The sequence below is a fragment of the Nannospalax galili genome, unplaced genomic scaffold (assembly GCF_000622305.1).
Source record: "Nannospalax galili isolate Female #2095 unplaced genomic scaffold, S.galili_v1.0 scaffold270, whole genome shotgun sequence".
In the NCBI taxonomy this organism is placed as follows: Eukaryota; Metazoa; Chordata; class Mammalia; order Rodentia; family Spalacidae; genus Nannospalax; species Nannospalax galili.
This window is the reverse complement of record NW_008330152.1, coordinates 3,359,766-3,386,040: the sequence shown is the minus strand read 5'-3', so window position 1 is coordinate 3,386,040 and position 26,275 is coordinate 3,359,766. Positions and strand designations below refer to the sequence as shown.

At 38.2% G+C, this 26,275-nt stretch overlaps 2 protein-coding genes across 8 annotated transcripts in view; one reads left to right on the top strand and one right to left on the bottom strand.

Moving 5' to 3' along the window:
• Positions 1-26,275, top strand: part of Cask (calcium/calmodulin dependent serine protein kinase) — a 430,362-nt gene that overhangs the window by 253,732 nt on the left and 150,355 nt on the right. The gene's annotated exons all lie outside the window — the stretch shown is intronic.
• Positions 7,143-17,068, bottom strand: Gpr34 (G protein-coupled receptor 34). 2 transcript variants are annotated; one of them, XM_008843059.3, is made up of 3 exons: positions 16,692-17,068; positions 15,902-15,959; positions 7,143-8,901 (listed from the first exon to the last, which is right to left on the bottom strand). In XM_008843059.3, the coding sequence occupies exon 3, from the start codon at positions 8,802-8,804 to the stop codon at positions 7,680-7,682; it is 1,125 nt and encodes a 374-aa protein (XP_008841281.1). In that variant the 5' UTR covers positions 8,805-8,901; positions 15,902-15,959; positions 16,692-17,068; the 3' UTR covers positions 7,143-7,679. The 2 variants fall into 2 exon arrangements, with proteins under 2 accessions (XP_008841281.1, XP_008841286.1); XM_008843064.3 differs by having other exon boundaries at positions 15,902-15,956.

Below are 26,275 nucleotides of genomic sequence, written 5' to 3'. Positions count from 1 at the left end.
GGCGTGGAGAGCTGCGCTATAGACTTATCCCAAGAGGCCTGAGGATAGTAGTGCAGGCTAGGAGAGTTAGCAGGTGGTGCAGGTGGAGGGAAGCAGAGAGAGGTGAGGGCCGGGCCAGGACCAGAAGCGGTGCTCCTGGAGCCCAAGAAAGGGACTGAGTTGCTCTGGGTGAGAAGGGTCAGGAAGCAGTATTGGATCCCCAGGTGTCTGGGGCCCCGAGACTAGGAATGGCGCAGGGCCCAAACTAGGAGTATAGAACGGCGAGGCGGGGGATGGAAGGGTGAATGTCGCCTAGGGAGTCCCGGTGCGGAGAGCTGCGCTATAGACTTACCCCAAGAGGCCTGAGGATAGTAGTGCAGGTCAGAAAACATTTCTATTTTTATGTCCTTAAGGGACCCCCTCATTTGATACCTTTTGAAATGCTAAGATATTAAATTATAAAGTAATTTCATCTACAAATTCTAGAGTCCTTGAGGAATGTGTATTAAAAGACTAGTGACTAGCTAAATTTATTGATGCAGAAGATGCCATTGGTAAAGTAAGAATAAGCACATACAGGTGGAACTTATTTATGATCCATTTAAATGAGAAAGAATTAAGGTCCAGAATATATAAAGAACTACTTCCACAGTATTAAACAACAGCAACAAAAAGATAAGCAACCCAGGGAGGAAAAGGAGAGTTGTAGCTATGAACAGACTATTGACCCAAGAAGAAACCTACATACATAAAACACTACATGAGATGATGCTCTGTTGCACCAGTGACCAGGAAAGTGTGAAGAAAAACCATTAGGAGATACCAAAAATTGGTGTGTGATAAAACCAGGTGTTACTGAGGATGTGGGCAGCTAGGAACTCATTTCGCCTAGTGGTGAGATGGGTGTACAAATAGTAAAATCAGTTTAGAAGACAACTTATCAAAACTGGGATAAGCTAAGGAAGTACATATACCCTTACAACCAAGCATTCCTGATTCTAGTTGTCAGCCCTAAAGAACCTCCATGCAAGGGCCCAGGGGGAGCAAAAGATTGCTCTTGAACATGGTTTCCAATAATGGAATAAGCGGAAACCACCTAAGTGTCCATTGATAGGGGGAATGGAGTAATGAGCTATTGTTTGTTCATATACTAAAACACTGCATCCGTGAAAATAAATAAGTCCTCTGTTATCAACATAGATAAGTATAATTTGAGTGAAAAAAGTTATAAAATGATATAATCAGTTTCACCATATGTAAACTTTTAAAACAAAAAAATGCATATTGTTATGCACATACATGTTAACAAAGTACAAAAATATACATCAAAGAAAATATATATACACTAGCCAGGTGTGGTGGCGCATGCCTTTAATCCCAGCAGTTGGGAGGCAGAGGCAGACAGATCTCTGTGAGTTCAAGGCCAGCCTGGTCTACATAGTGAGCTCCAAGCCAGCCAAGGCTACAGGGAGACCCTGTCTCACAAAGACAAAAAAAAAAAGAAGATAAAGATATATACTAACTTTAGAACATACTTTGGGAGATGCAATGAGTTAAACTATAGTATATCCTGTGTAGGATTCTGTATGGGTATTAGAGAACTATTTTCATAATCATTATTTTATTATTATTATTATTATTATTATTATTATTACCACCTTCTCTTTTGAGACAGTGTTCTACTATGTTGCCCCAGTTGACTCTGAACTCACTGTTTTGCCCAGACTGGACTTGAGTTTGTGGTCTTCTTGCCTCAATCTCCTTAACAGCTAGGATTACAAGCATCACCACTATGCCTAGTGCAAGAATGTTTACGTAGTACCAAAACATTAACATCGGTTCAATTTGAGTCATACTTAACTACCTATTTCACTGTGGATTTTTTTCCCTTTTAAAATATGTTTTGAATTGTTTTATTTAAAAAAAAATTTAGCCACAGTAAGAAGTCTTAATAGTAAGACCACAGGTTCAAGGCCAGCCTGTACTACATATCATAGCCCTGTCTCAAGAAAACAAAATAATTTAAAAATAATTAAATAAACTTTTATAGCTAATGATTAACAGCGACTCCTGAAATAATTTGCCTGGCTAATTAAAGCAAAAAGAGAGACCTGTGTACAAATGGCAACTAAAAAACTTTCCCAAAGCTCATCTTATGATGGTTCTTTATGTGTTTCATGGGCTAGAAACAAAATTGATTAGGATAAAATGCATTAATTCTGTTTTATTTTTTTCTTCTGTTCCATCACTATGAGTTTGCCTGGAAATAGCTTTCATGTTTCAGGTAGAACTTTCAGGGTGCACAAATGTGTGATAGCTAGAAAGAAATTCTTGAAAGTCTGGGATTTGGGGGCATCATAAAATTTTGATGAATGGCAAACAATATTTTGCCACAAATACATATTAATGGTTCCTTAGGTTTGGGGGACATTGGGAATTTTTGTTTTTAATAGAAGTCATCGTGTGAGCCTGGGAATTGTGTTACTCAATAAACTGCTTGCCACACAAGTATTAAGACCTGAGTTCAATCCTCATCACCTACATAAAAAAGTTGGGCATGGCAGTATACACCTGTAGTCCCAGAACTGGGGAAATGGAGACAGGAGGATCACAGGGGCTTGCTAGCCAGCTAGTCTAGATTGATCTGAGCTCCAGGTTCAGTGCGATAGGTTCAGAACCTATCTCAAAAACAAGGTTCTCGAAGAGTGATTGAAGAAGACACCTGACATTGACCTCTGGCCTTCATTGGGAGAGCACAGGCAGATTTATGTAATCAAATTTTATTTTAATGAAAATAACTTGAGTTCATTCAGTATAAAATTTTTATCTATTTTGATCTGGAGAGATGGCTCAGTGGTTAAGAGCAATGGCTGTTCTTGCAGAAGACCCAGGTTCAAATCCCAGCATCCACATGGCAGCTAACAATTGTCTATAACTCCAGTTCCAGGGGATCCGACACCCTCTTCTGTCCTCCTGGACACTGCATGACACAGGTGCATTTACACACATGCAGGCATAACACTCATACACATAAAAAGAAAAAAATAAATAATTTAAAAATTTTTTGATTTATTTTAGGTGTTTGAGTGTTTTTCTTGCATGTGTGTATGTGCACCACACACATGACTTGTGCCCACAGTGGCCAGAAGAGGGTGTGTGATCCCCTGAATTACAAATCATTGTGAGCTGCCATGTATGTGCTGGGAACTGAACTTGGGTCATTTACAAGAGCAGCAAGTGCTCTTAACCCATTGAGCCAAATCTCCAGCCTCTTCAGTATACATGTTTAAAAAATTATGTTTATATGTGTATGTCTGTGTATGGGTGTGTGTACATGAATGCAGGTACCCATGGAGGCCAGAAGAGGTGTTGAATCCTCTGGAGCTGGAGTTACAGGTGGTTGTAAGCCACCTGATGTGGGTGCTGGGAACTAAAGTCTGGTTCTCTGCAAAAGCAGTACATGCTCTTAGCTGCTGAGACATCTCTCCAACCCCTAAATGTTTTTAAGAATGCCATTGTGTGAGGCTTTATAGGAATAATGTCATTTAATATAAATGAGATAGTTTCAAAAACTTTATTTTAGTGTTACTGAAAACTAATAGTAACTGATAATTCTGTATGTATGCATGCATGTATATGCACATATATGTGGGTACATGTGCACAGTTATGCACACATGCGCATGTACATGGAGAGGCCAGAAGAGGACACTGAGTATCCTGCTCTGTCTCCTAGGCTAGGTGATCATCAAGCTCCCAGGATTCATCTGCCTCCATCCCCACCCCCACCCCAGTGCTCAAGTTATAGGCATGTGTAGTCATGCCCAGCTTTTGTGGATGCTAGGGATTTGAACCTGTGTCCTCATGCTTGCACAGCAAGCACTCTTACCCACTGAGCAATCTCCCCATCCCTCGATAATACAAACAATTTAAACTGTGTATTTACTATACAGAAATCAAGCGTTATAAAATGTTTACCAGTAATATGATCAAAGTTTTCATTATTTAAAATTATACAAACAGAAGTACTAAATTTCATTTAGATGGTATTGTTAGCATTGTCAGAGCAACATAATTAAAATCATTTTAATACTTTTTCTGAGCTCCAAATTGTTCCGAAAAACATCCATTTAAAAAAAATATTTGTGTTTTTCGTTTGTGTGTGTGTGTTGCCTGTGTATACGTACATGCACCATTTGCATGCATGGCACCTGAAGAGGCCAGAAGAGGGTGTTGTATCCCCTGAAACTGAGTTACAGATGATTGTTAGCTATCATATGGATGCTAGGAATAGAACCCCAATCCTCTGCAAGAGCAGCGAATGCTCTTAACCTCTGAATCATCTCCCCAGCCCCAAAACTTCCAAGTTTTTAATCCTCAAATGTTACTTGTTTTTTCAAGTATGCTTTTGCTTGACCTATTCTTTATTCATTCTATTTGTGCACTTTCCAAAATATGGTTAACTGAATGCTAACTATATATAATCAAATCTCATTAAAATAAAATTCAGCCCAGTCAAAAATCTTAATGCTTTTTGACAATGATTTCCCAGCCAGTGGCCTAGGTTGAGTTTTAAGTAATATTCTAGCTACTGAAATAGCTTGGTTGGGAGAGCATTAGACTTAAGAAGTATTCTGACTTGAAAATAATAATGTGTATTCTGTGAAAGAAACATATGAATGGATCCTTGGAGTTTGTCATGACAGCCTTTTCCATAGTCAGTCAATGGCATCTATTTCTGTGTACGGCCAAAAATTGGAAACATGGGTGGCACACACCTTTAATCCCAGCACTTGGGAGGCAGAGGCAAGCAGATCTCTGAGTTCAAGGCCAGCCTGGTCTACATAGGGAGTTCCAGGACAGCTGGGGCTACAAGGAGACCCTGTCTCAAAAAGACCCCCCCAAAAAATTGGAAACACATTAGCCAAACTTTCACGATTTTCCTAATGACACCTTCTCCCTAGATTGCATCTATACAATGTTCCTTGCAACTATATCCAAAACACTGACTGGGAGGTAGGAGAGCTGATTATCCTCTATTTTTCTTTTAAACATCCTTTCATTATCTTCCTCCCCATTTTATTGTCTAGCTCTCTTTTCTGTATTCATACATTCATTCAACTACTCAGCAAATACTGATTTCCTACATGCCAAGTGATACACTAAGCTAGGAGTCAGTGATGATTCCCTTTCTCTTAGAGTTTAATGTTTATTCTTGAACACACATGAAAATTTCAATTTGTTCCTCTTAATTCAAATATGCAGATTATCTTTATTGTTACAAAATCTTTCAAATGCTTAAATTTACCAAAATAACAAACACCCATGCACTCAAGTTTAATGCACGTTAACCTTTGACTGTGTCAAATCTCTCCGGATGTGACCATTAAGTTTAAGTTGGTGTGTGTCATCGTGTATGTTGCCATGCATTGTACATGTGTACATGTGTATGGATACATAAATAAAATGATAGTGTTTATGTATTTGTGTATTTTGCCTGAATGTTTTCATGTGATCCCTTTTCTTGCTCACTTGGTATTGTTTTTGAGATGCCCCTTAGTGACATGTATGTGTGTTTAATTGCATTGAAGTGGTAAAGTAGTCCTTGTCATCAATAGACCACAGTTTGCTTCTCCAAGTTTTGACTGAGGCATACCAAATTGTTCCCAGTTGTTGTCTATTATAAACACTGAGCATCATTGTATGTATGTTCTTGTTGTGAGCATTTGAGCAATTCTCTAAGAAATATAGCTTGACCGGGCATGGTGGTGCACTCCTTTAATCCCAGCAGTGGGGAGGCAGAGGCAGGCACATCTCTGTGAGTTCAAGGCCAGCCTGGTCTACATAGTGATTTCCAGGCCAGCTGGGGCTACAGGGAGATCCTGTCTTAGAAAAGACCAAAAAGAAATATCAGCGGACTTGCTGGATTATAAGGTGTGCACATCCTCAGCCTTACTTTATCAAAATGAGATGACTGAATCATTTATAAATCTACTTTAAGTCAGTCCTTTTGCCAGGCTATCAATTTCTTAGTTTATATATTTTTTATTTTAAAAATTTGTATTAGCATTGCTTTCTTTAAAAAATTACATTGAAAAATTTGAATAGGTTGGAGAGTTTGAAGAGGGAGTGAAAGCCAAACTCAGTGACAATTTCACATTATTGTTGAAGTTTGGTAGTACAGTTTTGTCAGTAAATAATTCTCAAAAAGTATAGTAGACATATAATTGTGAATTTACATTCTAAAATACAACTGCATATTTTTAGTTTGAGAATTATATCAGTTTAGTTATTAGAGTACTATCTTTTTTTTATCTTCCCAGACTGTGATTTTTATCTCTAGAAATTCAATTAGGTGTTTTACATTTTCTGTAGGGCACAGGTGAAGGCACCTGGGGGCTATAGAAGAGTAATAGAAAAATAATGGAAAACCTCTTGGTGCCTGGGAATGGGAAAGGTCCAACCTCAAGGCCTGGGTGCCCAGGATCAGGTGGGGAGTCAAGACCACAGCTGGCCATCATGGAGGTGGGAGGTCCATTCTTGAGAATCAGTCCTCCCAAGACTAGAAAGTGCAAATGACAGAAACTGTCCCTAGCACAAGTCCAACACAGGCAAACTCTCTGTCCCTCACACAGGTCCAACACAGGCCAAGCCAGTGTCATGCACCTCTCAAGGAGGGGGTTGTAGGGAATTCAGCCACTCAGAGAAGGCTGGAACTGCTGCCCAACATCAGGATGTCCTCCCTCCTCCAACCTGTTCCACCATCAGCCTACCACCTGAGGACTATGGACCCATGGCTCAAGTTAGGGGAACCACAGCTGCAGGTTCACGGGTAGGGACCCCAGCTCCAGGTTCACTGGAAGGGACCACAGCTCCAGTTCAGAGGAGGATGCCACAGTTCCAGCCCATGGGAGGGACCACAGGTCCAGGTGGACAAGGAACAGACCACAACTCTAGTTGACAGGAGGGGACCTCAGATCCAGCCTTCAGGAGAGGACCACAGCTCCAGTTTTACTGGAGGGGATAACATTCCAGCTCACAGGAGGGGACCAGAGCTCCAGGCTCACTGGAGGGGGCAGCAGCTCCAGTTCACAGAAGGGGACCACGGCTCCAGGCTCACAGGGGGGGACCACAACTCTTTAGCTCATATATTTTGTTTTTACTGAACCGTGTTTAGATTCTTCCCATTTTTATGTAAGCACTAATAGTGGATGATCTCACTTTTATTAAAATTATGTTATTTCATCTGTTAGCAGAGATTTAGACATAAATGAAAACAACAGCATATTATACAAGCTTTTAAAGTAACAACATTTTTTGACATTTTAAATCAGTCCCCAAATTACTGTATTTTAAAGCATGTTTAAAATTAGTATCAAGTGCCTAATTTTAGTAACCCTTTAGTGACTTGTAAAATGATAACACTTCATTGAATTATTTTGTTGTTAAATTCTTCACTTAACTTTGTAATCCATGTTAAGAATGTTAGCTTAACAATATATTCTGAGAAGATTTTACATGCAGGTTGAAAATCCAAGGGTGGGTATGAGTTCTTGGCCTTGAAATACTTTACAGTTTAGCCAGTGAACTAGCACTAATGAAGATCTAAGTTCTGTACATTCTGTGGCTTTGTTTCCTAATTTTACAGATCTTCAAGGAATGAAGAGGCTGGCTTGTATTACTCTTTTTACCATGTGTGCCTCAATTGCCTTTTGAGCTGTACTGAATTTTGACTGCCATAGATGTATCATGCAGGGAATATCCTGGTTTAAATTCTGAAGTGCTTTCACTTCTGCTTGCTTCACCTTGAAATCGTCTAAAAAGAAGTTGACACATGATTTTGCGAATATTACTAGACATCAAGAAATACATGACTGGATCTAAGCAGCTATTGAAAGATGAGAGAACCAACATGATCTCATTGGTTGTGTGAACAATTTCCTTCCAGTAGCAGGATGATGCATTGAGCTGCGAAGAAATGTAGATGAATCGAAAGGCATGATAGGGCACAAAACATATAGCAAAAATGATCAGTACAATAAAGGAGTTCCGGGCTGTAGTAGCATATTTACCAGAATTGGGAAATTTTGACCTCCTTTTAGAAATCCTCAGTAGATTTTTGCCAATCTTAATATATGAGAGAATTATTAATAGGAAAATAAGCCAGAACATTACCACAAGAACGAAGTTAAAGATTGCTTCTCCCTTTGCATTATGCTTATCTCTGTAATGGAAACACATTGTGGAATTGTGCCCTCCTTTCCTAAGGGTTAAAATAATCATAGTTAAAAATCCAGCAAGAGCAACTGTCCATACTATACAGCAAACATAAATACTTTGTTTGGTGGTTATCGCCCTTCGTTGTTGTATAGACCGATTAATTTTTACATAGCGATCCAAACTGATGAATCCAAGCAAAATAATGCTAATGTACATGTTCATATAAAACAGTGTCCCAACAACCTTGCAAAGAATCACACCCAGTGTCCACTTGTTTTGGTTGATGTGATACATGATGCGAAAAGGGAGGCAGAAGATGAGTAGAAGGTCTGCAATGGCCACGTTAAGTAAGTAAATTTGAATGGAATTCCTTTTGTGGTGGATACCCAGAAATACATAGAGGGCAATGATGTTCCCAATCAGTCCCACGACAAAAATAACAGAGTAGAAGGTTGCTAACACAGTAGATAGTAGTTTTTCATCCATTGGACAGGTGGTGATATTGGACACTCCTGAGAAGTTCTGTGAGGCTTGGTCACTGTGATTACTTATAAAGTACAGTCCATGGGAGGAGCAAGGCCAGCTGCCAGCTGAAGTGGTTGTCATTGTTACCGTGTCACTTCACAACGTCTTCTGTGGGGATCAAAATCGAATGATAAATGGCATGTTCTTGGTGTGTACTTCTTATGCCTTCAGATTTTCCCTACAATAGAATGCCAGATATTGGGTCATTTGCTGTGTTAATAACAGCTATTTTAACACAAAGCATAAATAACTCATATTTTGTTTCAAACCTTATCCTATTGGGGACCATTTGGCTATCTATATGATCTATTTAATAGCATTATCATATCACAAAGTAAGCAGTAAATATGGTAGGATCTCTCAAAGCTTTCCTAAAGCTGTGGCATGTGCTTAGGGCTGATTTCACTTATTAAAATACCTAGCATGATGGCACCCACCTTTAATCCCAGCACTTGGGAGGCAGGGGCAGGCGGCTCTCTGAGTTTGAGGCTGGCCTGGTCTACATAGTGAATTCTAGGCCAGCCTGAGCTACATAGTGAAACCATATTTCAAAAATATTAATCAGTCAATCAGTAAATAAATAAATAAATAAACCCTATGAGCATCCTTTCTTAGGAATATTGTTATGGGAATAGACATAGTCCAAAGAAATAGCAGCACATATTTTTCAAAGATGAGCATTAATTTCTTCTAAAAGCGCTTTATAGCCTTGAATGAGCTGGGCTCCCTGCTCAGCCTCCCTAGCTTCAGAACTGCCTCTTGCATTCACTTATTTTGACATGGGGTGTATGATGGATAAATTGTGGTGATTGCTCCTTCCACAGTGAGAATAGGAGAGAGGATTGCAAATTTCTTCCTTCACATAAAACCAAGATAGGAGAATTGTGTTTACTTATAATTACTTATCTACAGGAACATGTAGTTACCATAAAAGACCAAGAGAGCTGGGTCCTTGCCTCCTTTCACAGTCACAGGAGAACACAGTGGCCAAACAAAACCAAATCAGATAGCAGCAGCCAATAAGACATCCTGGCCCAGAAGTATAAGGTAATAATGATGAGAAAGAGGGCATACAGTCCAAGAATGTAAGAGTAACTAAATGAAGTTTATGCCCTTGGTTATATTATTTGAGATTATTGCTAGAACCTTCTAAGTATATGCATTCTACTTGTTCATGGCTGCAGAGAATGTTCCCAGTGCTACGTGCTATTGGACAATTCTTGAGCATTTGACTCCTGGGACCTAGAACACATAAGGAGAAAGTTCTAGCAGGTGTCCTCGCATTCTTTTCTTACAGTAACTTCCCTGTTTCTTTGTAACAGTCTTTAGTGGGTGTAACATAAAGACTAGAACAGAGGGCAGGTGAGATGGCTCTGTGGGGTAAAGGTATGTTCCCTCAAGCCTAACAATCTGAGTTTGGTCCCTGAGACCTACGTGGTAGAAGGAGAGAACTAACTCCCAAAAGTTTTCCTTTGACCTCTAGACATGTGCTGTGGCACACACCTGTGCAAATACACACACAAATAAATAAATGTAATAAGAAATTTAAGACTTCAAAGTAGGGTTTTCAAAATCAGACCTAACACTGTGATGAAGGACAAATAATCCTTTCTAAGCTTCCATTTTTCTTGTTCGTAAAAATGAAAAATGTATATAAAGAACATTATCCTGACACATAATAAGTGTTTTAAAAAGGTTGTTTTGGAGCTGGAGTTTGTAACTCAGTGTTAGAGCACTGAGTATAGTCTAGTATACTATATGTCTAGTATATGGTGGAGCCCTGGGTTCAATCCCCAGCACTGAAAAAAAAAAAACAGGTTTAAAAAACAATAGTGGTCAATTGGGGCTGGAGAGATGGCTCAGCAGTTAAGAACACTGGCTGGTCTTACAGAAGACCCAGGTTTGAATCCCACCACCCACATGGTGGCTAACAACCATCCATAACTCCAGTTCCAAGAGATCAGACACCTTCTTCTGCCCTCTGCAGGCACTACACAACACTGGTGCGCTTACAAACATGATTAAAGGTGTATGCCACCACACCCGGCATAAATAATTTTTTTTAAAAAACAATAATGTGGGGCTGGAGAGATGGCTCAGCGGTTAAGAGCGCTGACTGCTCTTGCAGAGGACCCAGGTTCAATTCCCAGCACCCACATGCCGACTCTGAACTGTCCTTAACTCCAGTTTCAGGGAATCTGACGCCTTCTTCTGACCTCCACGGCATTGCACGACACGGATACACTCACATACATGCAGGCAATACACTCATACACATAAAATAAAAATAATAAGTGAAAATATATTTTTAAAAAACAATGATGTTCAGTGTAATTTTACTAAATATTTACGTTTAGATAATTACCACTTGGAAAACAATGTTAAGAGAGAGACCCTGCTCCCAGTAAACATTTTTAGAGGAATGTGCAATCGAATGCAAAATGCAATAGTAAAAAGTGAATCTCAATTACAATAACTAATTTTTTGTTATCATTTTGTGATGCTGAGGATCAAACCCAGGGCTTTATGCATGTGAAGCAAATATAATACCACATCTCAGCACAATAACTAATCTCCTTTTCTTTCTTTTTGTTTCTTTTTTATCAAATTTTTAGTGTACAGAATGTGTTTGAGACATTTCCCACACATACACCATTGTACTTTGCTCTCATTGCTATCTCCTGGCCTCCTTACTCTCCCTGCACCCCTCCCCACATAGTCCCCTCTTTGCTTTAATGTCAGATGGATGGATAGATATTTAAATCTCGATTCCACATGAAAGAGAACATACAATATTTGTCTTGCTTTGCCTCCTTTCCCCTTTATTGTTCCCCTTCCCTTCAATCTCTTCCCACCCATATTATCCTCCTCCTTCTGCTTTTTATGTCTTATACAAACTGTATTTTTTATCATTATTTTTTTAATTTTTAATAACCACATGATTAGAAGAAGCATTTCACTACAGATTTAACATATTAGAGTACATCTCTTTCACACGTGGGTGCAACTTTCTAGGTTCACAGTTGAGTTAATACAGTTATACAATATTGAACTCAGTATAAGCCCTGTAAGGCATAAAATTGAATGAGTTTTTTAACCTTTAAAAAAGATCTCCATTTTGTTTTAGAATATATTGTTCCTTGCAGAAAGACTCATTGTTTTTGCTACTAACAAGCTGTATTTTTATATCTAGATTCTGCATATGAGAGAAAACATGCAATGTTTGTTTTTGCGTAATTGATTTCTTGATTTGACGCTATACATAAAGAATATTTAGAGGAATGTAGCCTCTCTTAAAACTCTACCTATCTTTTCATCAAGAATGATCTTTTGATAGAAAGTAGCATTTAGCTTTAAAATTTGACAAAGCAGAGGAGTTGATTCCAAGGAAGAGGAAGTGGCTAGTGAAGAGGAAGTTCTCTAAGCCCCGATGAGAACTGTCTCTAGAATTTAGGACAGTGGAGGGAGAAGGGGAGAGGGATAACAAGGAAGGGAGGGAGGAAGGAAGAATTGAGTCTAGGCTGTGCTGTGGCTGTGTCTAAGCTACAGGAAGACAAATTTCAAAATGTACAAACATCCAGGCATGTTTCTTGTGATCTGACATCTTTTTAAGAAAAGGCAATCTAGGAAGGATAGCATGCTGCTGATAATGCAGTGTGCCTTACCAGGAAGAAGAAAGGGTTTTGTGGAGAGGAAACTGTGTTGTGTGGTTACACAGGGACTTCTCAGGGGCTCCAGTAGAGACATCCTATCCATTGGGTTTAAGGACACTGAGACTCAAGTGATGTGACTAACAGCTCAGGGAGCTGAAGTGACGAAAAATTCATCTATTGAGTAATTTATTCTCTTCATGATAGATTTTTAACCTCATTAGGGTTAAGAATCAAGTCTATTTTGTTTGCCTCTGTGTACCAGGTACTTAGCACAGTGAGTATTACTGAATGAAGAGTGTATTTGGGAGAAATATATGTAAAGTGCTGGCTGTAGATCTTTTTTTTTTCATAACATAAAGTAAGTTGTAATTGTGTCATTTATAGGAAAATGGATGGAAATGGAGGACGTGTTAAAATACAGAAACAGAAAAATAGCATATGTTTATCTCCTGTGGAAACAAATGAATAAACAAGATGATTTTAAAGTGGAAGAGGAATTATCAGAGACTGAAAGAGGCAGAGGAGTAGAAATTGAGGGAAAAACGCTAAAGGGCAGGGAAGCAGGACTTGATCAATGCACAATGAATGCTTTTCCAGAAATGCCACAGTGAATGCCGTCAGTTTGTACAGTTGGCGTGTGTTAACTATAACGAAGTGACAAGGAGACGGAATGTCTTCCAGACAAGTGCCTCTGGGTGCCAGTCTTCTCTGGGTTCTTACTTTTGAATTGGACCCAGTTATTATACACTTTTGTGTTAATTCTTCAATGTTTTCTATATTTCATTCAGTTTTTTTTATGTCCCTGAGACAGGGCTGATCTGAATAACCCAGCATATCATTATCAAAAGCAAAAGTCCTTTAAGGAACCAACACACAAGTTCTATCCATTTCTTTTTATGTCTTACACCTTCCTGTGCTTCCTGCTAGTAAAACTGTGAATTATGGCAGTGGTCGGTCTTTGTATTACCACGTTTTATTATTATGTAACATTTAGAATAACTAAGATCCTAGAGAAGGATCAAGAAGTTGCTGGGAATACAAGCATAACTCACCTACAGTAAGCTACAGGACACCTCAGTTTCGTCACTTGAAGTTCAAAGGGCTTTGGGGAGTGCACTAGCTCAGTCCCTTCATCTTACAGAGGAAGAAATTAAGGTCCGGAAAATCGAAGTAGCAAGTGACAGAACTTGAAATTAGACTTCTATCCTGTTCTTACCTCTCTATTCTTCTCACGACTGACTTAGTAAGGATGGTTTCAGAAAAAAAGGTAAAACATATGCATTTTAAGGATGGATGTGGTGGTGCACACCTTTGATCCCAGCACTCAGGAGGCAGTGGCTGGTGGATCTCTGTGGGTTCAAGGTGGATGTAGATCTTAAGCTCAAAAGTACAAGTACAGGAAGCTCTTCAACTGCACTGACAGAAACACAGTTGCATTTGCTGTATTAGCACTGTGATGCAGCTGCAACAAAACTAACCCCATCCTTGCTTCACTTCATAAATCTGTAATGAAAATTGTTACTGCTGACCTGGGTTCCATCCCAAGCTGATAGTCTCCCCTGGAATATCATGTTTCACCATCCTCAGCAACATACTTAGGAAAGACCATGGACCAAACAGTGGGAAGAGGAGCTCAAATTGTCATAGAAGCAAGCTGAAGAAAATAGGCACATTACCCTAGATAGGAATGTTTCATAAGACCATGAAGAAGAGAGTCTCCCTTTGTTATATGCATCTTCAGAGAGTAGAACAAGAACCACTAATGGCAACTGCAGAGACAAATGTTGCCTCCTTGTGGGTAAATGCTTTCTCTCTTTTTTTGCATTTTAAAGCACTAATTTTTTTTAATTAGTCTGAAACTCTGGGTTTTTTTTTTTTTCAGGATGAAGCAGTCTAGCTTAGGAGGTGGATAGTCTTACCACTAGAGATTTCAAAGCTACAGCAATCAGGCACTTGGTAGGAGGAATTCTCAGTGGTGCTCAAATCTGGCTGCAGGTGAGACTCCCCTTGAAGGCTTTTTTAAGATACCAGTGTCTGGCTTCTTCCCCAGATACCCTGATATAATTGGTCTGGAATGGGATTCAGACACTGGTTTCCTTTAAAAGTTCCTTAGGGGGTGTGCAGTGTGTGGTCAAAATTGAACCCTTGAGCTAAATGACTAAACCATTAATCTTTATTCAGTAGTTGCTATGAACCAGATACTGTTTGAGCACATTATCTTATTTCATTTATATAATTTTTACAATAAAATATGAGGTAAGGAAAGAACCAGACATATGATCTTTACCCGTGGCCTCAAAGCTCTTAAGTGGCAGTCCTCAAGTTAGGACTCAGATTTAACTCTGAAAGCTCCTGATTCTGTTCAGTAAACTTCACTCCCATCACATCTGATCACCATCCCCTTATTAATATTGGGTTTTACCAATCAGTAATGTTTTGACATGATTCCTTTAACATTATTCACCTTAATTGTTAAGAAAAGATTACACCATCTAGTCTTGGTTCTTTCACTTGTTGTGTCTATTATAGTACATAAATAAATCCAGAGCTTACAGAATCTAATCATTCCTCAGAATTTTTAGCATATCTCTCTGAACATAATTTCTTCAGATTTATTTCTAGGCCAGAGAGCCAGAATCAAGATGTTTCTAGAAAGCTGTAAGTACAAAGAACATACCTAAACCTATTTTTTTAAATAAATAAATAAATAAATAAATAAATAAATAAATAAATAAATAATAGTTGGACAGAACCATCAGTAAGTCTAGCTTTGTTTAGTTTCAAAGTTTAAAGAGAATAAAGCATTTCAACTGTATTAGTACCATATCATGCAGTACCAAATAGCAGATGCTAGTTATTTGTTAACAAATCAATAGGTTAGATCCTGTTTCACACTTGGTGACTAACTTTTGTTTCCTTTAAAGTTAGTTGGGAGCTGGCCTTGGTGGCTCCTGTCTAATCACAGCTTCTTGGGAGGCTGAGGCAGGAGGATCACAAGTTCAAGGAGAGCCTGGGCAGCTTAGTGAGACCCTGCTTTGAAATAATCAGTTGAAAGATGGCTGAGAGCATACATAAATGGTAAAGCAGTTGCCTAGTATAAGCAAGGCCCTAAGCTCAATCTCCAGTACTGAAAAAGAACATACATACATGCATACATACATACATACATACGTTGGCATCTTCAGTGTCACTCTCTCATTCTTTTTGATGCTATTTATTCTTATTTGAAAACCTACTTGGTTAGTGTGTTAGTGAAGATGAAAGATAAACCAGTTCTCTTTTTGTAGTAGTCAAAGTCATTTTCTAATAGTAGGTAGTAAGTGTTAACTTAGCAAATCTGTTCCCATGTTTGCAACCCTATGTGAGTGCCTGGTAACCCCCCTCCGCCGCTACCACCACTCTACCTCTCCTAGTCCGTTGTCTTCTCCCCCCCCCCCGCCCCCCGTGGCTGCAGACCAGAAGAAGGTTTTCAAATGCTTGGGTGTTGTTCATATTAATATCACATTGCTGTGCTGAAATACATACCTATTTGATAGTGGACTTGATAGTAATGACGGAAGCTTTTCACATGTTGCACTTGCTGCTGCATACAGAACAAAAATTGCAAGCATATTACTTGAGAAATAATGGTATTACTCATATATTAATTTTTGTTATAAACTTAACTGTTCAGTTTTGAATTTTAGTTATTTCAATTAATATTTTTTTTTTACTTTGTCTTTTTTTCAAATATTCCTGTATTTACCTCTGAAACACAAAACTTACATTTTAATTAGTCTGGTAAGTACCATAAGATAATAATAATGTAATAAAGAAAACAATATAATTTAAAACAGGGAGGTAGCATAACTTAGTAAAGTCAAGAGGCTATAAATAATATGTAGTACATTACAAGTAAATTTTACAGTGTCTGGAAATACCTTTTAGTTAATTCAAGTTTAGCTGCAAATCTTTATGACACTATGCAATTATAAAGGATGTGACTATATTGACATTACATATCTTTAGCTGCAAATCTTTACGACACTGTACAATTGTAACATAAAGGATGTGACTGTATTGACATTAAATATCCTAGAAACCTCATAATGACTAAAAAGATAGCCTCATTTGAAATCCAGGCAGGGGTGTCACGCAAGCCGTGTACTCAGTGGCTCTACAAAGCAAAGAATTGCTGATATCAGAGTGGTGTTCTCATCATGAGCCAGGTTTCACTGTGAATGTTCATCAGGTTTCACTGTGACTGTTCAGATAATCAAATTTTAACTAAAACAAAGGCTTACTTAATGTAGTTAAAAAATCAGTGAGTACTTACAGTTAGTGCTTTCCTGAAGTCAAAGGAGTGAACCCCAAGCTTCCCTAGACTGGCTGTGTCAGCTGGGCGCTTCCATCCGGTCGTGGTGCAACTGGCTAGGGTTCTCTTCTTTTTTATATTCACATGTGGTGGTTTCTTTTTCCCCTTTTCTTTCTTTTTTCAGCATGACAACTCTTGTACTCCTTTTGAAGCTATGAAAGGGTCCTACTCCCATGTAACAGCTTCGAGATTATCCACAATGAACTTGGCGATGTTTTAGTCATCCCCTAAAATACTGAGCACTTTATAAAATATAAGCAGACATGCGCAGATTCTGTGTAATATGCTATATGAATTTTTAAGGCACAAGCATTGACCTTCTGTTTCTGATTCATTTTAGAAGTTTTAGAAATGGTCTTTCTGCACTGAATTATACTACCATCAGTAATAATTTTTTTATTGTTTAATTTTGCTGAAGTTTTGTTTGGTCTCTACATTATTTTAGTGCATTTTCATGTCTTCCTTTAAGACCTTAGATTTATTTTCTAAAACAATCTTATAATTTTAGTAGTAGATGAGATGCACAGTACTATTCTCTCCTTTTTATCAACTCACCCAAGTAAACTGAAGTGACGATCTCTTCTATTTCAAAGAAAATAATGATGAGATTCTACAACTTCCATCTGGTCTTAGTCCAGTATTTAACCAGTATATATTCATCCGTGTAGCTGCTGCCCTGCACTTTTGTGTCATTTCCCTTTTTTGTTGTTGTTTAGAACACTGTTATTATGCTGCAGCTTTGTTTAAATAATATTTAGCTCATTATGCTGCATCTGTCATTCTAGGTATTTCTGAGCATATTCTTCTGAACATCGTATTCTTCAAGCTTTTAGTTTCTTATGAATATAATACATGAGACAGTATTTTTATATTACTGGAATGAAAATATTTTATAAATGTTACTTCCCCCTGAGAACTTCTGAGAAGGAAGGTGTCTGGAAGTTCTTTTTTGTTTGTTTGTTTGTTTGTTTTTTACCTGTGGTAAGCAACACATACCACCAAAATTACCACCTAACCAATTTTAAGTATATGATTCAGTAGTGCTTAGTGAATTCACACTATTGTGTGACCTAGAACATTTTCATGTTGTAAAACTAAAGCTGCATACCCACTAAACACTAATTTTCTCTCCTCTTATTCCCAACATAAGCAACCATGATTCTGCTTTCTATTTCTGCTTTTTGACTGCTTTTGATACTTCATAAGAGTATAATCATACAGCATTTGCTCTTCTGTGAGCACTTTATTTCACTTAGCCTAGCATCCTTGAGGTTCACCCATGTAGCATGTGAAAGAATTTCCTCCATTTTTAATGCTGCATATTATTCCATTATTTGGTTATATTTCATTTTCTTTATCCATTCATCTTTCAGTGGATAAGTGGGTTGTCTCAACTTCTTGGCAATTGTGAATAATGCTGTAATGAACATATATATACAAATATCTCTTCAAAATCCTGGCAGGATTTTTTTATGGCTAGAACAGACATAAAATGGTTTTTATTTCATGAAATCACAATGTGATATTGTCCCACACCTATACATCTAAGCCATCCATTTTCAAAATTGTGTTTTTAAATGCTAGTTTTCTCATATTGTGACCACATTTCCTCCTCTGTGTGAGTCAGCAAGGCTACCATCAGATTTGAGTATTATCATCTTCTAGTTCTTTATATGAGCTTGCTCCTTTTCATTCTGAACTTTGTATTTGTCTCTATGTATGCTCATTCCTATGTATCTTTTCCACTGACCTTTCTTGGTTTTCTTATGTTGGTATCACAGCCTACTGACTTATATGAAGATAGAAAGAAGATAGGAGAAGTAAAAGTATATGTTTGTTTGGTGCCTTCTATTGCTGATATCACCATCCCCTCTTTACATGAAATTCAATCCTAGTGAAATTCAGCTCACCATCTCCCCCATGTCTGAATCTTACCAGCAAAGATACCAGCTGGGGACTAGCACACAATCCTACACAATGACCTAGCTTTAGATTGGTGATCAGAAGTCTTAAGTGGGCCCCTGTGCTGCCAGCAATCCTTGTTGCTGAATCCTATTGTCCTCAGCCCGGTGGTTCTCGAAGCATGGTCCCCAGACCAGTAGCGTGAGCATCACTCAGAAGGTTGTGAAAGTGCACCCTTAACCTAATCCAGGTCTAAGAGCCAGGAATTGTGGAGCTGAGGGCAAGAAGTGCATGTGATTCTTGTGCTAACATTTGAGAGCTACTGCCTTACTTCATCCTCCTTCAAAAATAGTTTTTCACACCTTCAACCTTCTCTGACTGCCAGCAGCACCATTTCCTTCCCCACTCTCACCTGGTTGCTTTTTATTTCCCTAAGAAAACAGAAACACTTAGAAGGGACCTTCTATATCTACAGAATACATTATATGAACTTTTATAAATTTTTTATGTATTTTATTTCTTATTTTTATATCCTATAATTGTAAAAACTAAAAATTAAGAAAAATGGAAGGAGACATTGAAAATGGGAAAAGAATACAAAAGCTAGACCTCTCTGAATGTTATTTGTTTCAGAGTTTCGAGTTTGGAAGGACAGGTACATTTTATATAATTAAAACACCAAACTATATACAAATACAAATATAATGAAATCAAATGAACCTAATTACAGTGCAAGGTGAAAGTATAACCACATGGAGAATTATTTTGGGTGCTTTTTAAAATAGGATGGGGTTTCGGGTCATCATTTTAGACTTACAAGAAAGTTACATGAATAGTACAAAGAATTCTGGATACTCTTCACTCAGATATTAATGCCATGGCAAATTTTCTCTACATTTACCTTTGTCTATCTCTCTTATCTATCTCTTCTTTTCATCTATCTGTGTATTTCCTAAAAATGAGAAATTCTTTTCTATATCTACAATACAGTAATCAAAATTAGAGATTTTAAATTGAAAGAATACTATTATGTAATGGACAATCATTGTTCCAAATTTCATCAGTTATCCAAACAATATCCTTTATAGTGAAAATAAAAAAAAAGATCATGTATCACAATTAGCTCTTACATTTCTTTAGTCACGCTGAAACCCTTTTTCCAAAGCTATATTTGAAGAATATAAGCATGATGCTTTTTCGAATGTGTCTCAGTTTCTTCTCTGTGATTAGATCTGGTTGCGCTCTTTGCCCAGATACCATGACCATGCCCCTAGGTTCTCAGTGCATCATATTGGGGAGTGTGTGCTATTGCTTAGTCTCATTACAGGCAATGCTCACTTTGCTAGTTTCTGCCAGCCTTCTCCCTGTAATACTACTATTTCCCCTTTGTAACTATTAAGTATACTGTAGAAAGGTACTTCAAGATTATATAAATGTCCTGTCACTCTTCAAACTTTCCCCAACTAGTTAGCATCCTTGATGATACTTACCTCAGTAGCCAGGTTAATGAAAATGCCAAATGGTAATTTTCTGATTCCAACATTTCTTATTATATTTTATTTTTTGCATAAACAAAATCATTTTGTCAGCCTAAACTTATGGCTTCTTACTTTACTTGGTAGTAAAATAGTTACTGAACTTAACCTACTATATCTTAATGATAAAAAGAATCACAAAGAAATTGTACATAGCAAGTAATCTTGTTGCTGATGATGTAGACATTGTTATTTTAAAACCAATATGTATAGGATAGAGCAAATGAGCCAAAATTGCTTACTAAATCAAAGAAGTCAAAGCCTTGTAGTTTAATAAGAATATGTACTTGTAAATTTTTTTCTTCTATAAAGTATACCTTTTTAAACTCTGCCCATTGAAAACTTGAGGCAATAATAACTGAGCAGCAATATGCCTAGAACTCACACTGTGGGTTTAAAGACCTTTTCCCACAAAAAGGAAATAGGTTGCTTGGAGAAATATCTGGTTTCGGATCTGGAGCAAAAACAGGACAAGTTTGGACATCCTCTTGTGCCTGAAAGCAAAGAAGTTAACAGACTCCTAGAGTTTTAGGAAAGGGTATAAGAGCTGACTTGAAGGAATTACCACTAGCCAAAAATGGGGCAATTATCAAAATGAAAAAAAGACAGCAATTGATTGAAACATATCATGTAATAAAGTCTATAATTTTGTAATAATAAAAACCTTCATTAGTCACCTTTGGAAACTGTCTAGAAATCAAGTCTTTATTCTGAAAATGATACATAGCACCTTTATTCCTAATATCAAGAAATCAAGAGGGGCTGAAGAGATGGCTCATTGGCTAAGAGCACTTGTTTCACAAGCATGAGGACCTGAGTTGAGATCCCAGCATCCACATAAAAGCCAGGCATAGCCACACCTATAACCTCTGTGCTGTGGGGTTGGAAGAAGGAGGATCACTGGAGCTTATTGGCCACTAGCCTAGTTCCGGGTTCAGTGAGTCCCTGTCGCAAAGGATAAGGTGAAGAGTGATAGAGCAGAACAGCTGATGCCTACTCTGGCCTCCATGCACTTGCACATACACCCACACAAAAACAGGAAACAGCCCCAAAATGCCCATCCTTGGGAGAGTGAACAAGCAAGTTGATCAGTACCATGGAATACAGTAATAAAAAGAAATGACTTGCTGATCACAAGAAAAATGGCTGGATCTTAGAAACACGGTGAAAGAAACCTTACATGAAATAGTGCATGATACATGATTTCATGCATATTATGTTCTAACTAGCAAAACAAGCCTATGCTGGAAAACTTCCACAACAATGTGAAGATGGCAGCAGGAACTGAATGAGAAGGGGATAAGGGAGGTTCCTGGGTGATGGTAAGATCTTAATAGAGATTTGGATTGCACAGATGTATATACTTCATCAACACTCTCTAATGGTATACTTAAAGATTTGTGCACCTTATGGTATATAAATTTTACCTTAACAGTTTTTATAAATATGAAATTCAAATTATATGTGTGAAGTGTAGTAAAAAATAAGAGAAAGTAGGGCTAGAGAGATGGCTCAGAGGTTGAGAGCACTGACTGCTCTTGCAGAGGACCTGGGTTCGATTCCCAGCACCCATATGGCGGCTATGAACCATCCTTAACTCCAGTTCCAGGGGAATCTGACACTCTCTTCTGACCTCCGCAGCATTGCACGACACGGATGCACTCACATGCAGGCAATATGCTCATACACATAAAATTAAAATAATAAATTAAAATTTTTAAAAAATAAGAGAGACTGATGGTTGCATAGAAGGATGGATAGATATTTTTAAAAGCAAATATATCAAAATGTTAATTATAAGATCTAGATGATAAATATATAGGTATTTATTATACAATCTTTTTTTCTCTGTGTTTGTTAATTTTCATAACAGTGCTGAGAAAAACTTCCCTTTTGGGACCCTAAAGAATGAATCTATGAAATGTCTAGCGTCATTGAGTGAACAGTTGATAGTGAATCTTATGATGGTTCAAGTAGACTACACCTAACCTCACTGCTGAATCCTGTCACTAAAAGCAGGACAACCAGACATGCTTTTCCTGATGAGATGTAATAATTAAACCATATGAAGTATCAGTACATAAAACTGAAATTGAGCCTGAATCTAATGAAGATTCTGGATCTAACTACCAATTTACATGAAATACAGCAAAGTTCAGAACATGCTAAATGATACACCATGTGGGTCAATTACCCAACTCCAGACTGTGGGGGATTTTATGAGGGAATTACCAAGTATCTTAAGTCAATACCATGAAAATTGAAGAAAAAAAAAGAAGACAGTAGAGGGGGAATCTGATCTATAATACAGTAATTTATGGTCATTGGATCTCCTTTTATTGGTTTATGTTTATTTCTTTTTCTTTGCTTTGAGACAGGCTCTCATGTAGCCCAGGCTGGCTTCAGACTTACTTCTTAAAAGTTTTTTTACAAACATAATATGTAGCTGAGGCTGTCCTTGAACTCCTGATCCTCTTGTCTCCACCTCATAAGTGCTGGGGTTTGGATCACATTTTAAATTAAGCCACAATAAAAAGTATTCTTCTGATAGTCTAGAAAACTGAGTGATAATTAGAACTGTTGCTTTTAGGTTTTTTTTAATGTACTAATGATATATAATTATTTTTAAGTCCTCTGTTAAAAACAATGCACTAGGTAAATAGATGAAATTATATGATTAGTTTTAGAATATTTGGGCAAAAAGAGTAATTAATAAGGATAGGTAAAACAACAATGGGGGGCCACTGAAATGGCTCAGCTAGTGCTTGCCCCAATCCTGGTGACCCACGTTTGTTCCCCAGAATCTCCATAGTGTGAGGAGACAACTGACTGCTGCAAGTTGTCCTTTGATCTCTATACATGTGCACTCGCGCGCGCATGCACACACACGTAATAGACAATTAAAAAAATAGAGTATCAATAATTGTTCAAACTAGATGATAGGTATATGGAAATTCATTCATTTTTTCCAATTCTATATGTTAAGAAGTTAAAAGTTGGAGTAACGGGGCTGGAGAGATGGTTCAGTGGTTAAGAGCCCTGACTGCTCTTGCAGAGGACCCGGGTTTGATTCCCGGCACTCACATGGCAGCTAACAACTGCGTGTAACTCCAGTTCCAGGAGATCTGAAGACCTCTTCTGACCTCCTCAGGCACTGCGCCCAATGGGTACACTTACATGCATGCAGGCAATACACTCATACACAAAAAGTAAAAATAATAAATTTTTTTTAAGTTGCAGCCTTTAGTCCCAGCACCCAGGAGGCAGAGGTAGGTGGATCTCTGTGAGTTCAAGGTCAGCTTGGTCTACATAGTGAGTTCCAGGCCAGCTGGGACTACAGGGAGACCCTGTCTCAAAACAAAAAAAAAAAAAATCAAACCAACATAGCCCAAAAAGTTGAAGTAGAGGGGGGAGAGGACGGAGGAAACTTCTTCAGTTTCACCTGTTCTTCTAGCTGCATTATCCCATGTCTCCATTCCTAGCACAGAAAACTTTACTGTCTCCATGTAGCCTCTTCCCATTTCTTCCAGAACCTACTCTAGTAGGGATTTTTATATCTATCTTGCCACCAGTACCACTCTTATCATGGTCATGGTCATTAGTGATTTCCAAATTGCCTAATCCAATCATCTGTTCTCAGTTCTCAGCTTAAATGGACTTAATAACATTAATTACTTACTATTAATCATTGCTTCTGGAAAAAGTTTCTTCCCTTGGCTCCAAGATGCCAAACTGATTCCCCCCTCCTCTTTGTTCCACTCACTGAGCATTCTGTTTCTTTTGCTAGATTGTTCTCTTCATGCCTTCCATTACAGGTACACATCAAGACTCAATCCTCCATCCTCTTTTCTTTTAGTACTTAGAGACTTTATTCATTATCTTAGCTGTAAATACTATTAGCATGCTGTTGATCCCCAAATTTATATCTCTAATCCCAGACCCATCCTCCTCCCTATTTTATAAGATCTTGCTTTTAGTAGTATGAAACTGAATTCTTGAATCTCCCTTAAAAACTCCTCCCCAGGATTCCCCATTTCAGTAAGTGACATCTTCGTTTTCACTCAGATGCTAATTACATGAACCTGCTTGTCACACTTGATTTGCTGCTTTCTCTCACACCTGTACCTAGTGGCAATTCCTCTCATCTTAACCTACAGAACATGAGCTACATTTGACCACTTCTTGACATCGCTGCTGCTGTCCACGTCACCATCTTCTCATACCTGGTCAACTATAGTGGCCTCTTTTCTATAATCACTGATCTGCAGAGAAGTCAGAGTGATCCTTTCTAAACCTAAAACTGACTATAATGCTCCCCTGTTCAGAGTTTTCCTATAGTTATCTGTTGTGCTTAGCATAAAATCCAGTTTTAATCATGGCTTTAAGGATGCTAGATCACATTTCCTACCACTCTGCCCTTTGTTCATTCTTTTTCAGGTACCCTTCCTCTAAATCTCCATACATACCAACGCTTCTCATGCCTCTGAATCTTTGTGTATATTGACTGTCTTCTCTGTCCAGAGCTTGCTTCCATGAGACTTGCTTTTTTACTTCACTCTGGTCTCTGTTCAGATATTTCCCTAGCACAGAAGTGGAAATGAACAGAAAGCCCCAATCTTAGGTGAAGAATTATTGGCAGCTGATTACTGCTGGGTGAGGAAGAGCTGATCTTCTTAAAGAGAGGGACTCTAGATAGGCTGCCTAGACGCCAGTGGATGAACTTGCTCTGAGGGAATCTGGGGACACTAACTTGACACCATAGGCCTCAACACAAATGACAGTGTATGAATTCCAGTGGCATGGGGTGCTATGAGAAGATGCCAATGGGGACGGAATATAAGGACGATTAAGAATGATTAAGATGTTCTGTATGAAATACACAAGAGAATCAATTAAAATTTACAAAAAAAAGGCTTTCCATGAGATTCACCCAAATAAAATAGCAGTTCCCTAATCCTCGAAAGTTTAATTTTGCATTATATATGTTGTGACTTTACAGTCTCTTAACTTGTGTCTTATGGGTTTCTTTGTTTATTTTTTACCTGAAGTTCAAACTTTATGAGTCTTCTCACTTCAGTGTTTCTAGAATTTTAGTGACCCTTGCTGGTTGCCAGATGATACAGGTGAACTGAGGATTTCCCCCTTGGGGTTCTTAGTCTCATTAATAAAGGGAGTTTTGTTTTTTTTTTTTTAAATCTTTTTGAGACAGGGTCTCCCTGTAGACCAGGCTGGCCTTGATCTCACAGAGATCCTCCTGCCTCTGCCTCTGCCTCCCAAGTACTGGGATTAAAGATGTATACCACCCTGCCTGGCATTAATAAAGGAATTTAAGAATGAATTCAAACAGAAACTTGAGGACAGTTTTATTGGAGTTTATCAGAAAAAAACCCTCAGGGTAACCAAGCTGTGAATCTTAGCAACTGCACAGAGAAGAATGGAGGAAAGAAGGAAAAAAGCCATGCCTTTTTAAGTCAAGATTGAAGTGAGATGCATAGAAGATCAACCTGGTGGGGAGGGTAGATTTAAATATGTGTTTGTTTATTTTTATTTTCTGTATATGAGTGTTTTGCCTGCATGTATGTAAGGGCACCCATGTTTTACAATGCCTGTAGAGGCCAGAAGAGCGCAGAAGTCTCCTGAAACTGGAGTCACAGAGGATTCTTTGCCACCCTGTGGGTACTGAAAACTGAGCAGCAACTGCTCTTAACCCCTGAGCCATCTCTCCAGTCCCCGTTATCATTTTATAACTGAAAAGTATAGATAGAATAAAAAGTGTTTTAACTAAAGAGGTTTGCCTTTTCTTACTAGTCCATATTTTGAGGGTAGCATGTAGTATTAGGTATATCAGGGAATATAGTATTTAAGCAGATACCAAAAGTCATTACAGTTAAGTTCTTTCTTGACACTACCTCCAACAAGCTCCCAAAAAGAGATAGATGCAGATGAGGTCCTACAAAGAAACTACCACTGTTAACCACTTAGGAATCCAGGTGGCTAGCAGGCTACCCCTTCAGAAGGATGCCTTGCCCTGGACTTGAGGCTAGTCTGGTGGTCTCCTTTTTCCCTTCTCCCTCACCTCCCACCCCCACTCCCACAGAGGGAACAAAG

Coding starts and splice junctions, on each gene's coding strand:
- Gpr34 (XM_008843059.3), bottom strand. CDS start 8,804: ATGACAACCACTTCAGCTGGCAGCTGGCCTTGCTCCTCCCATGGACTG.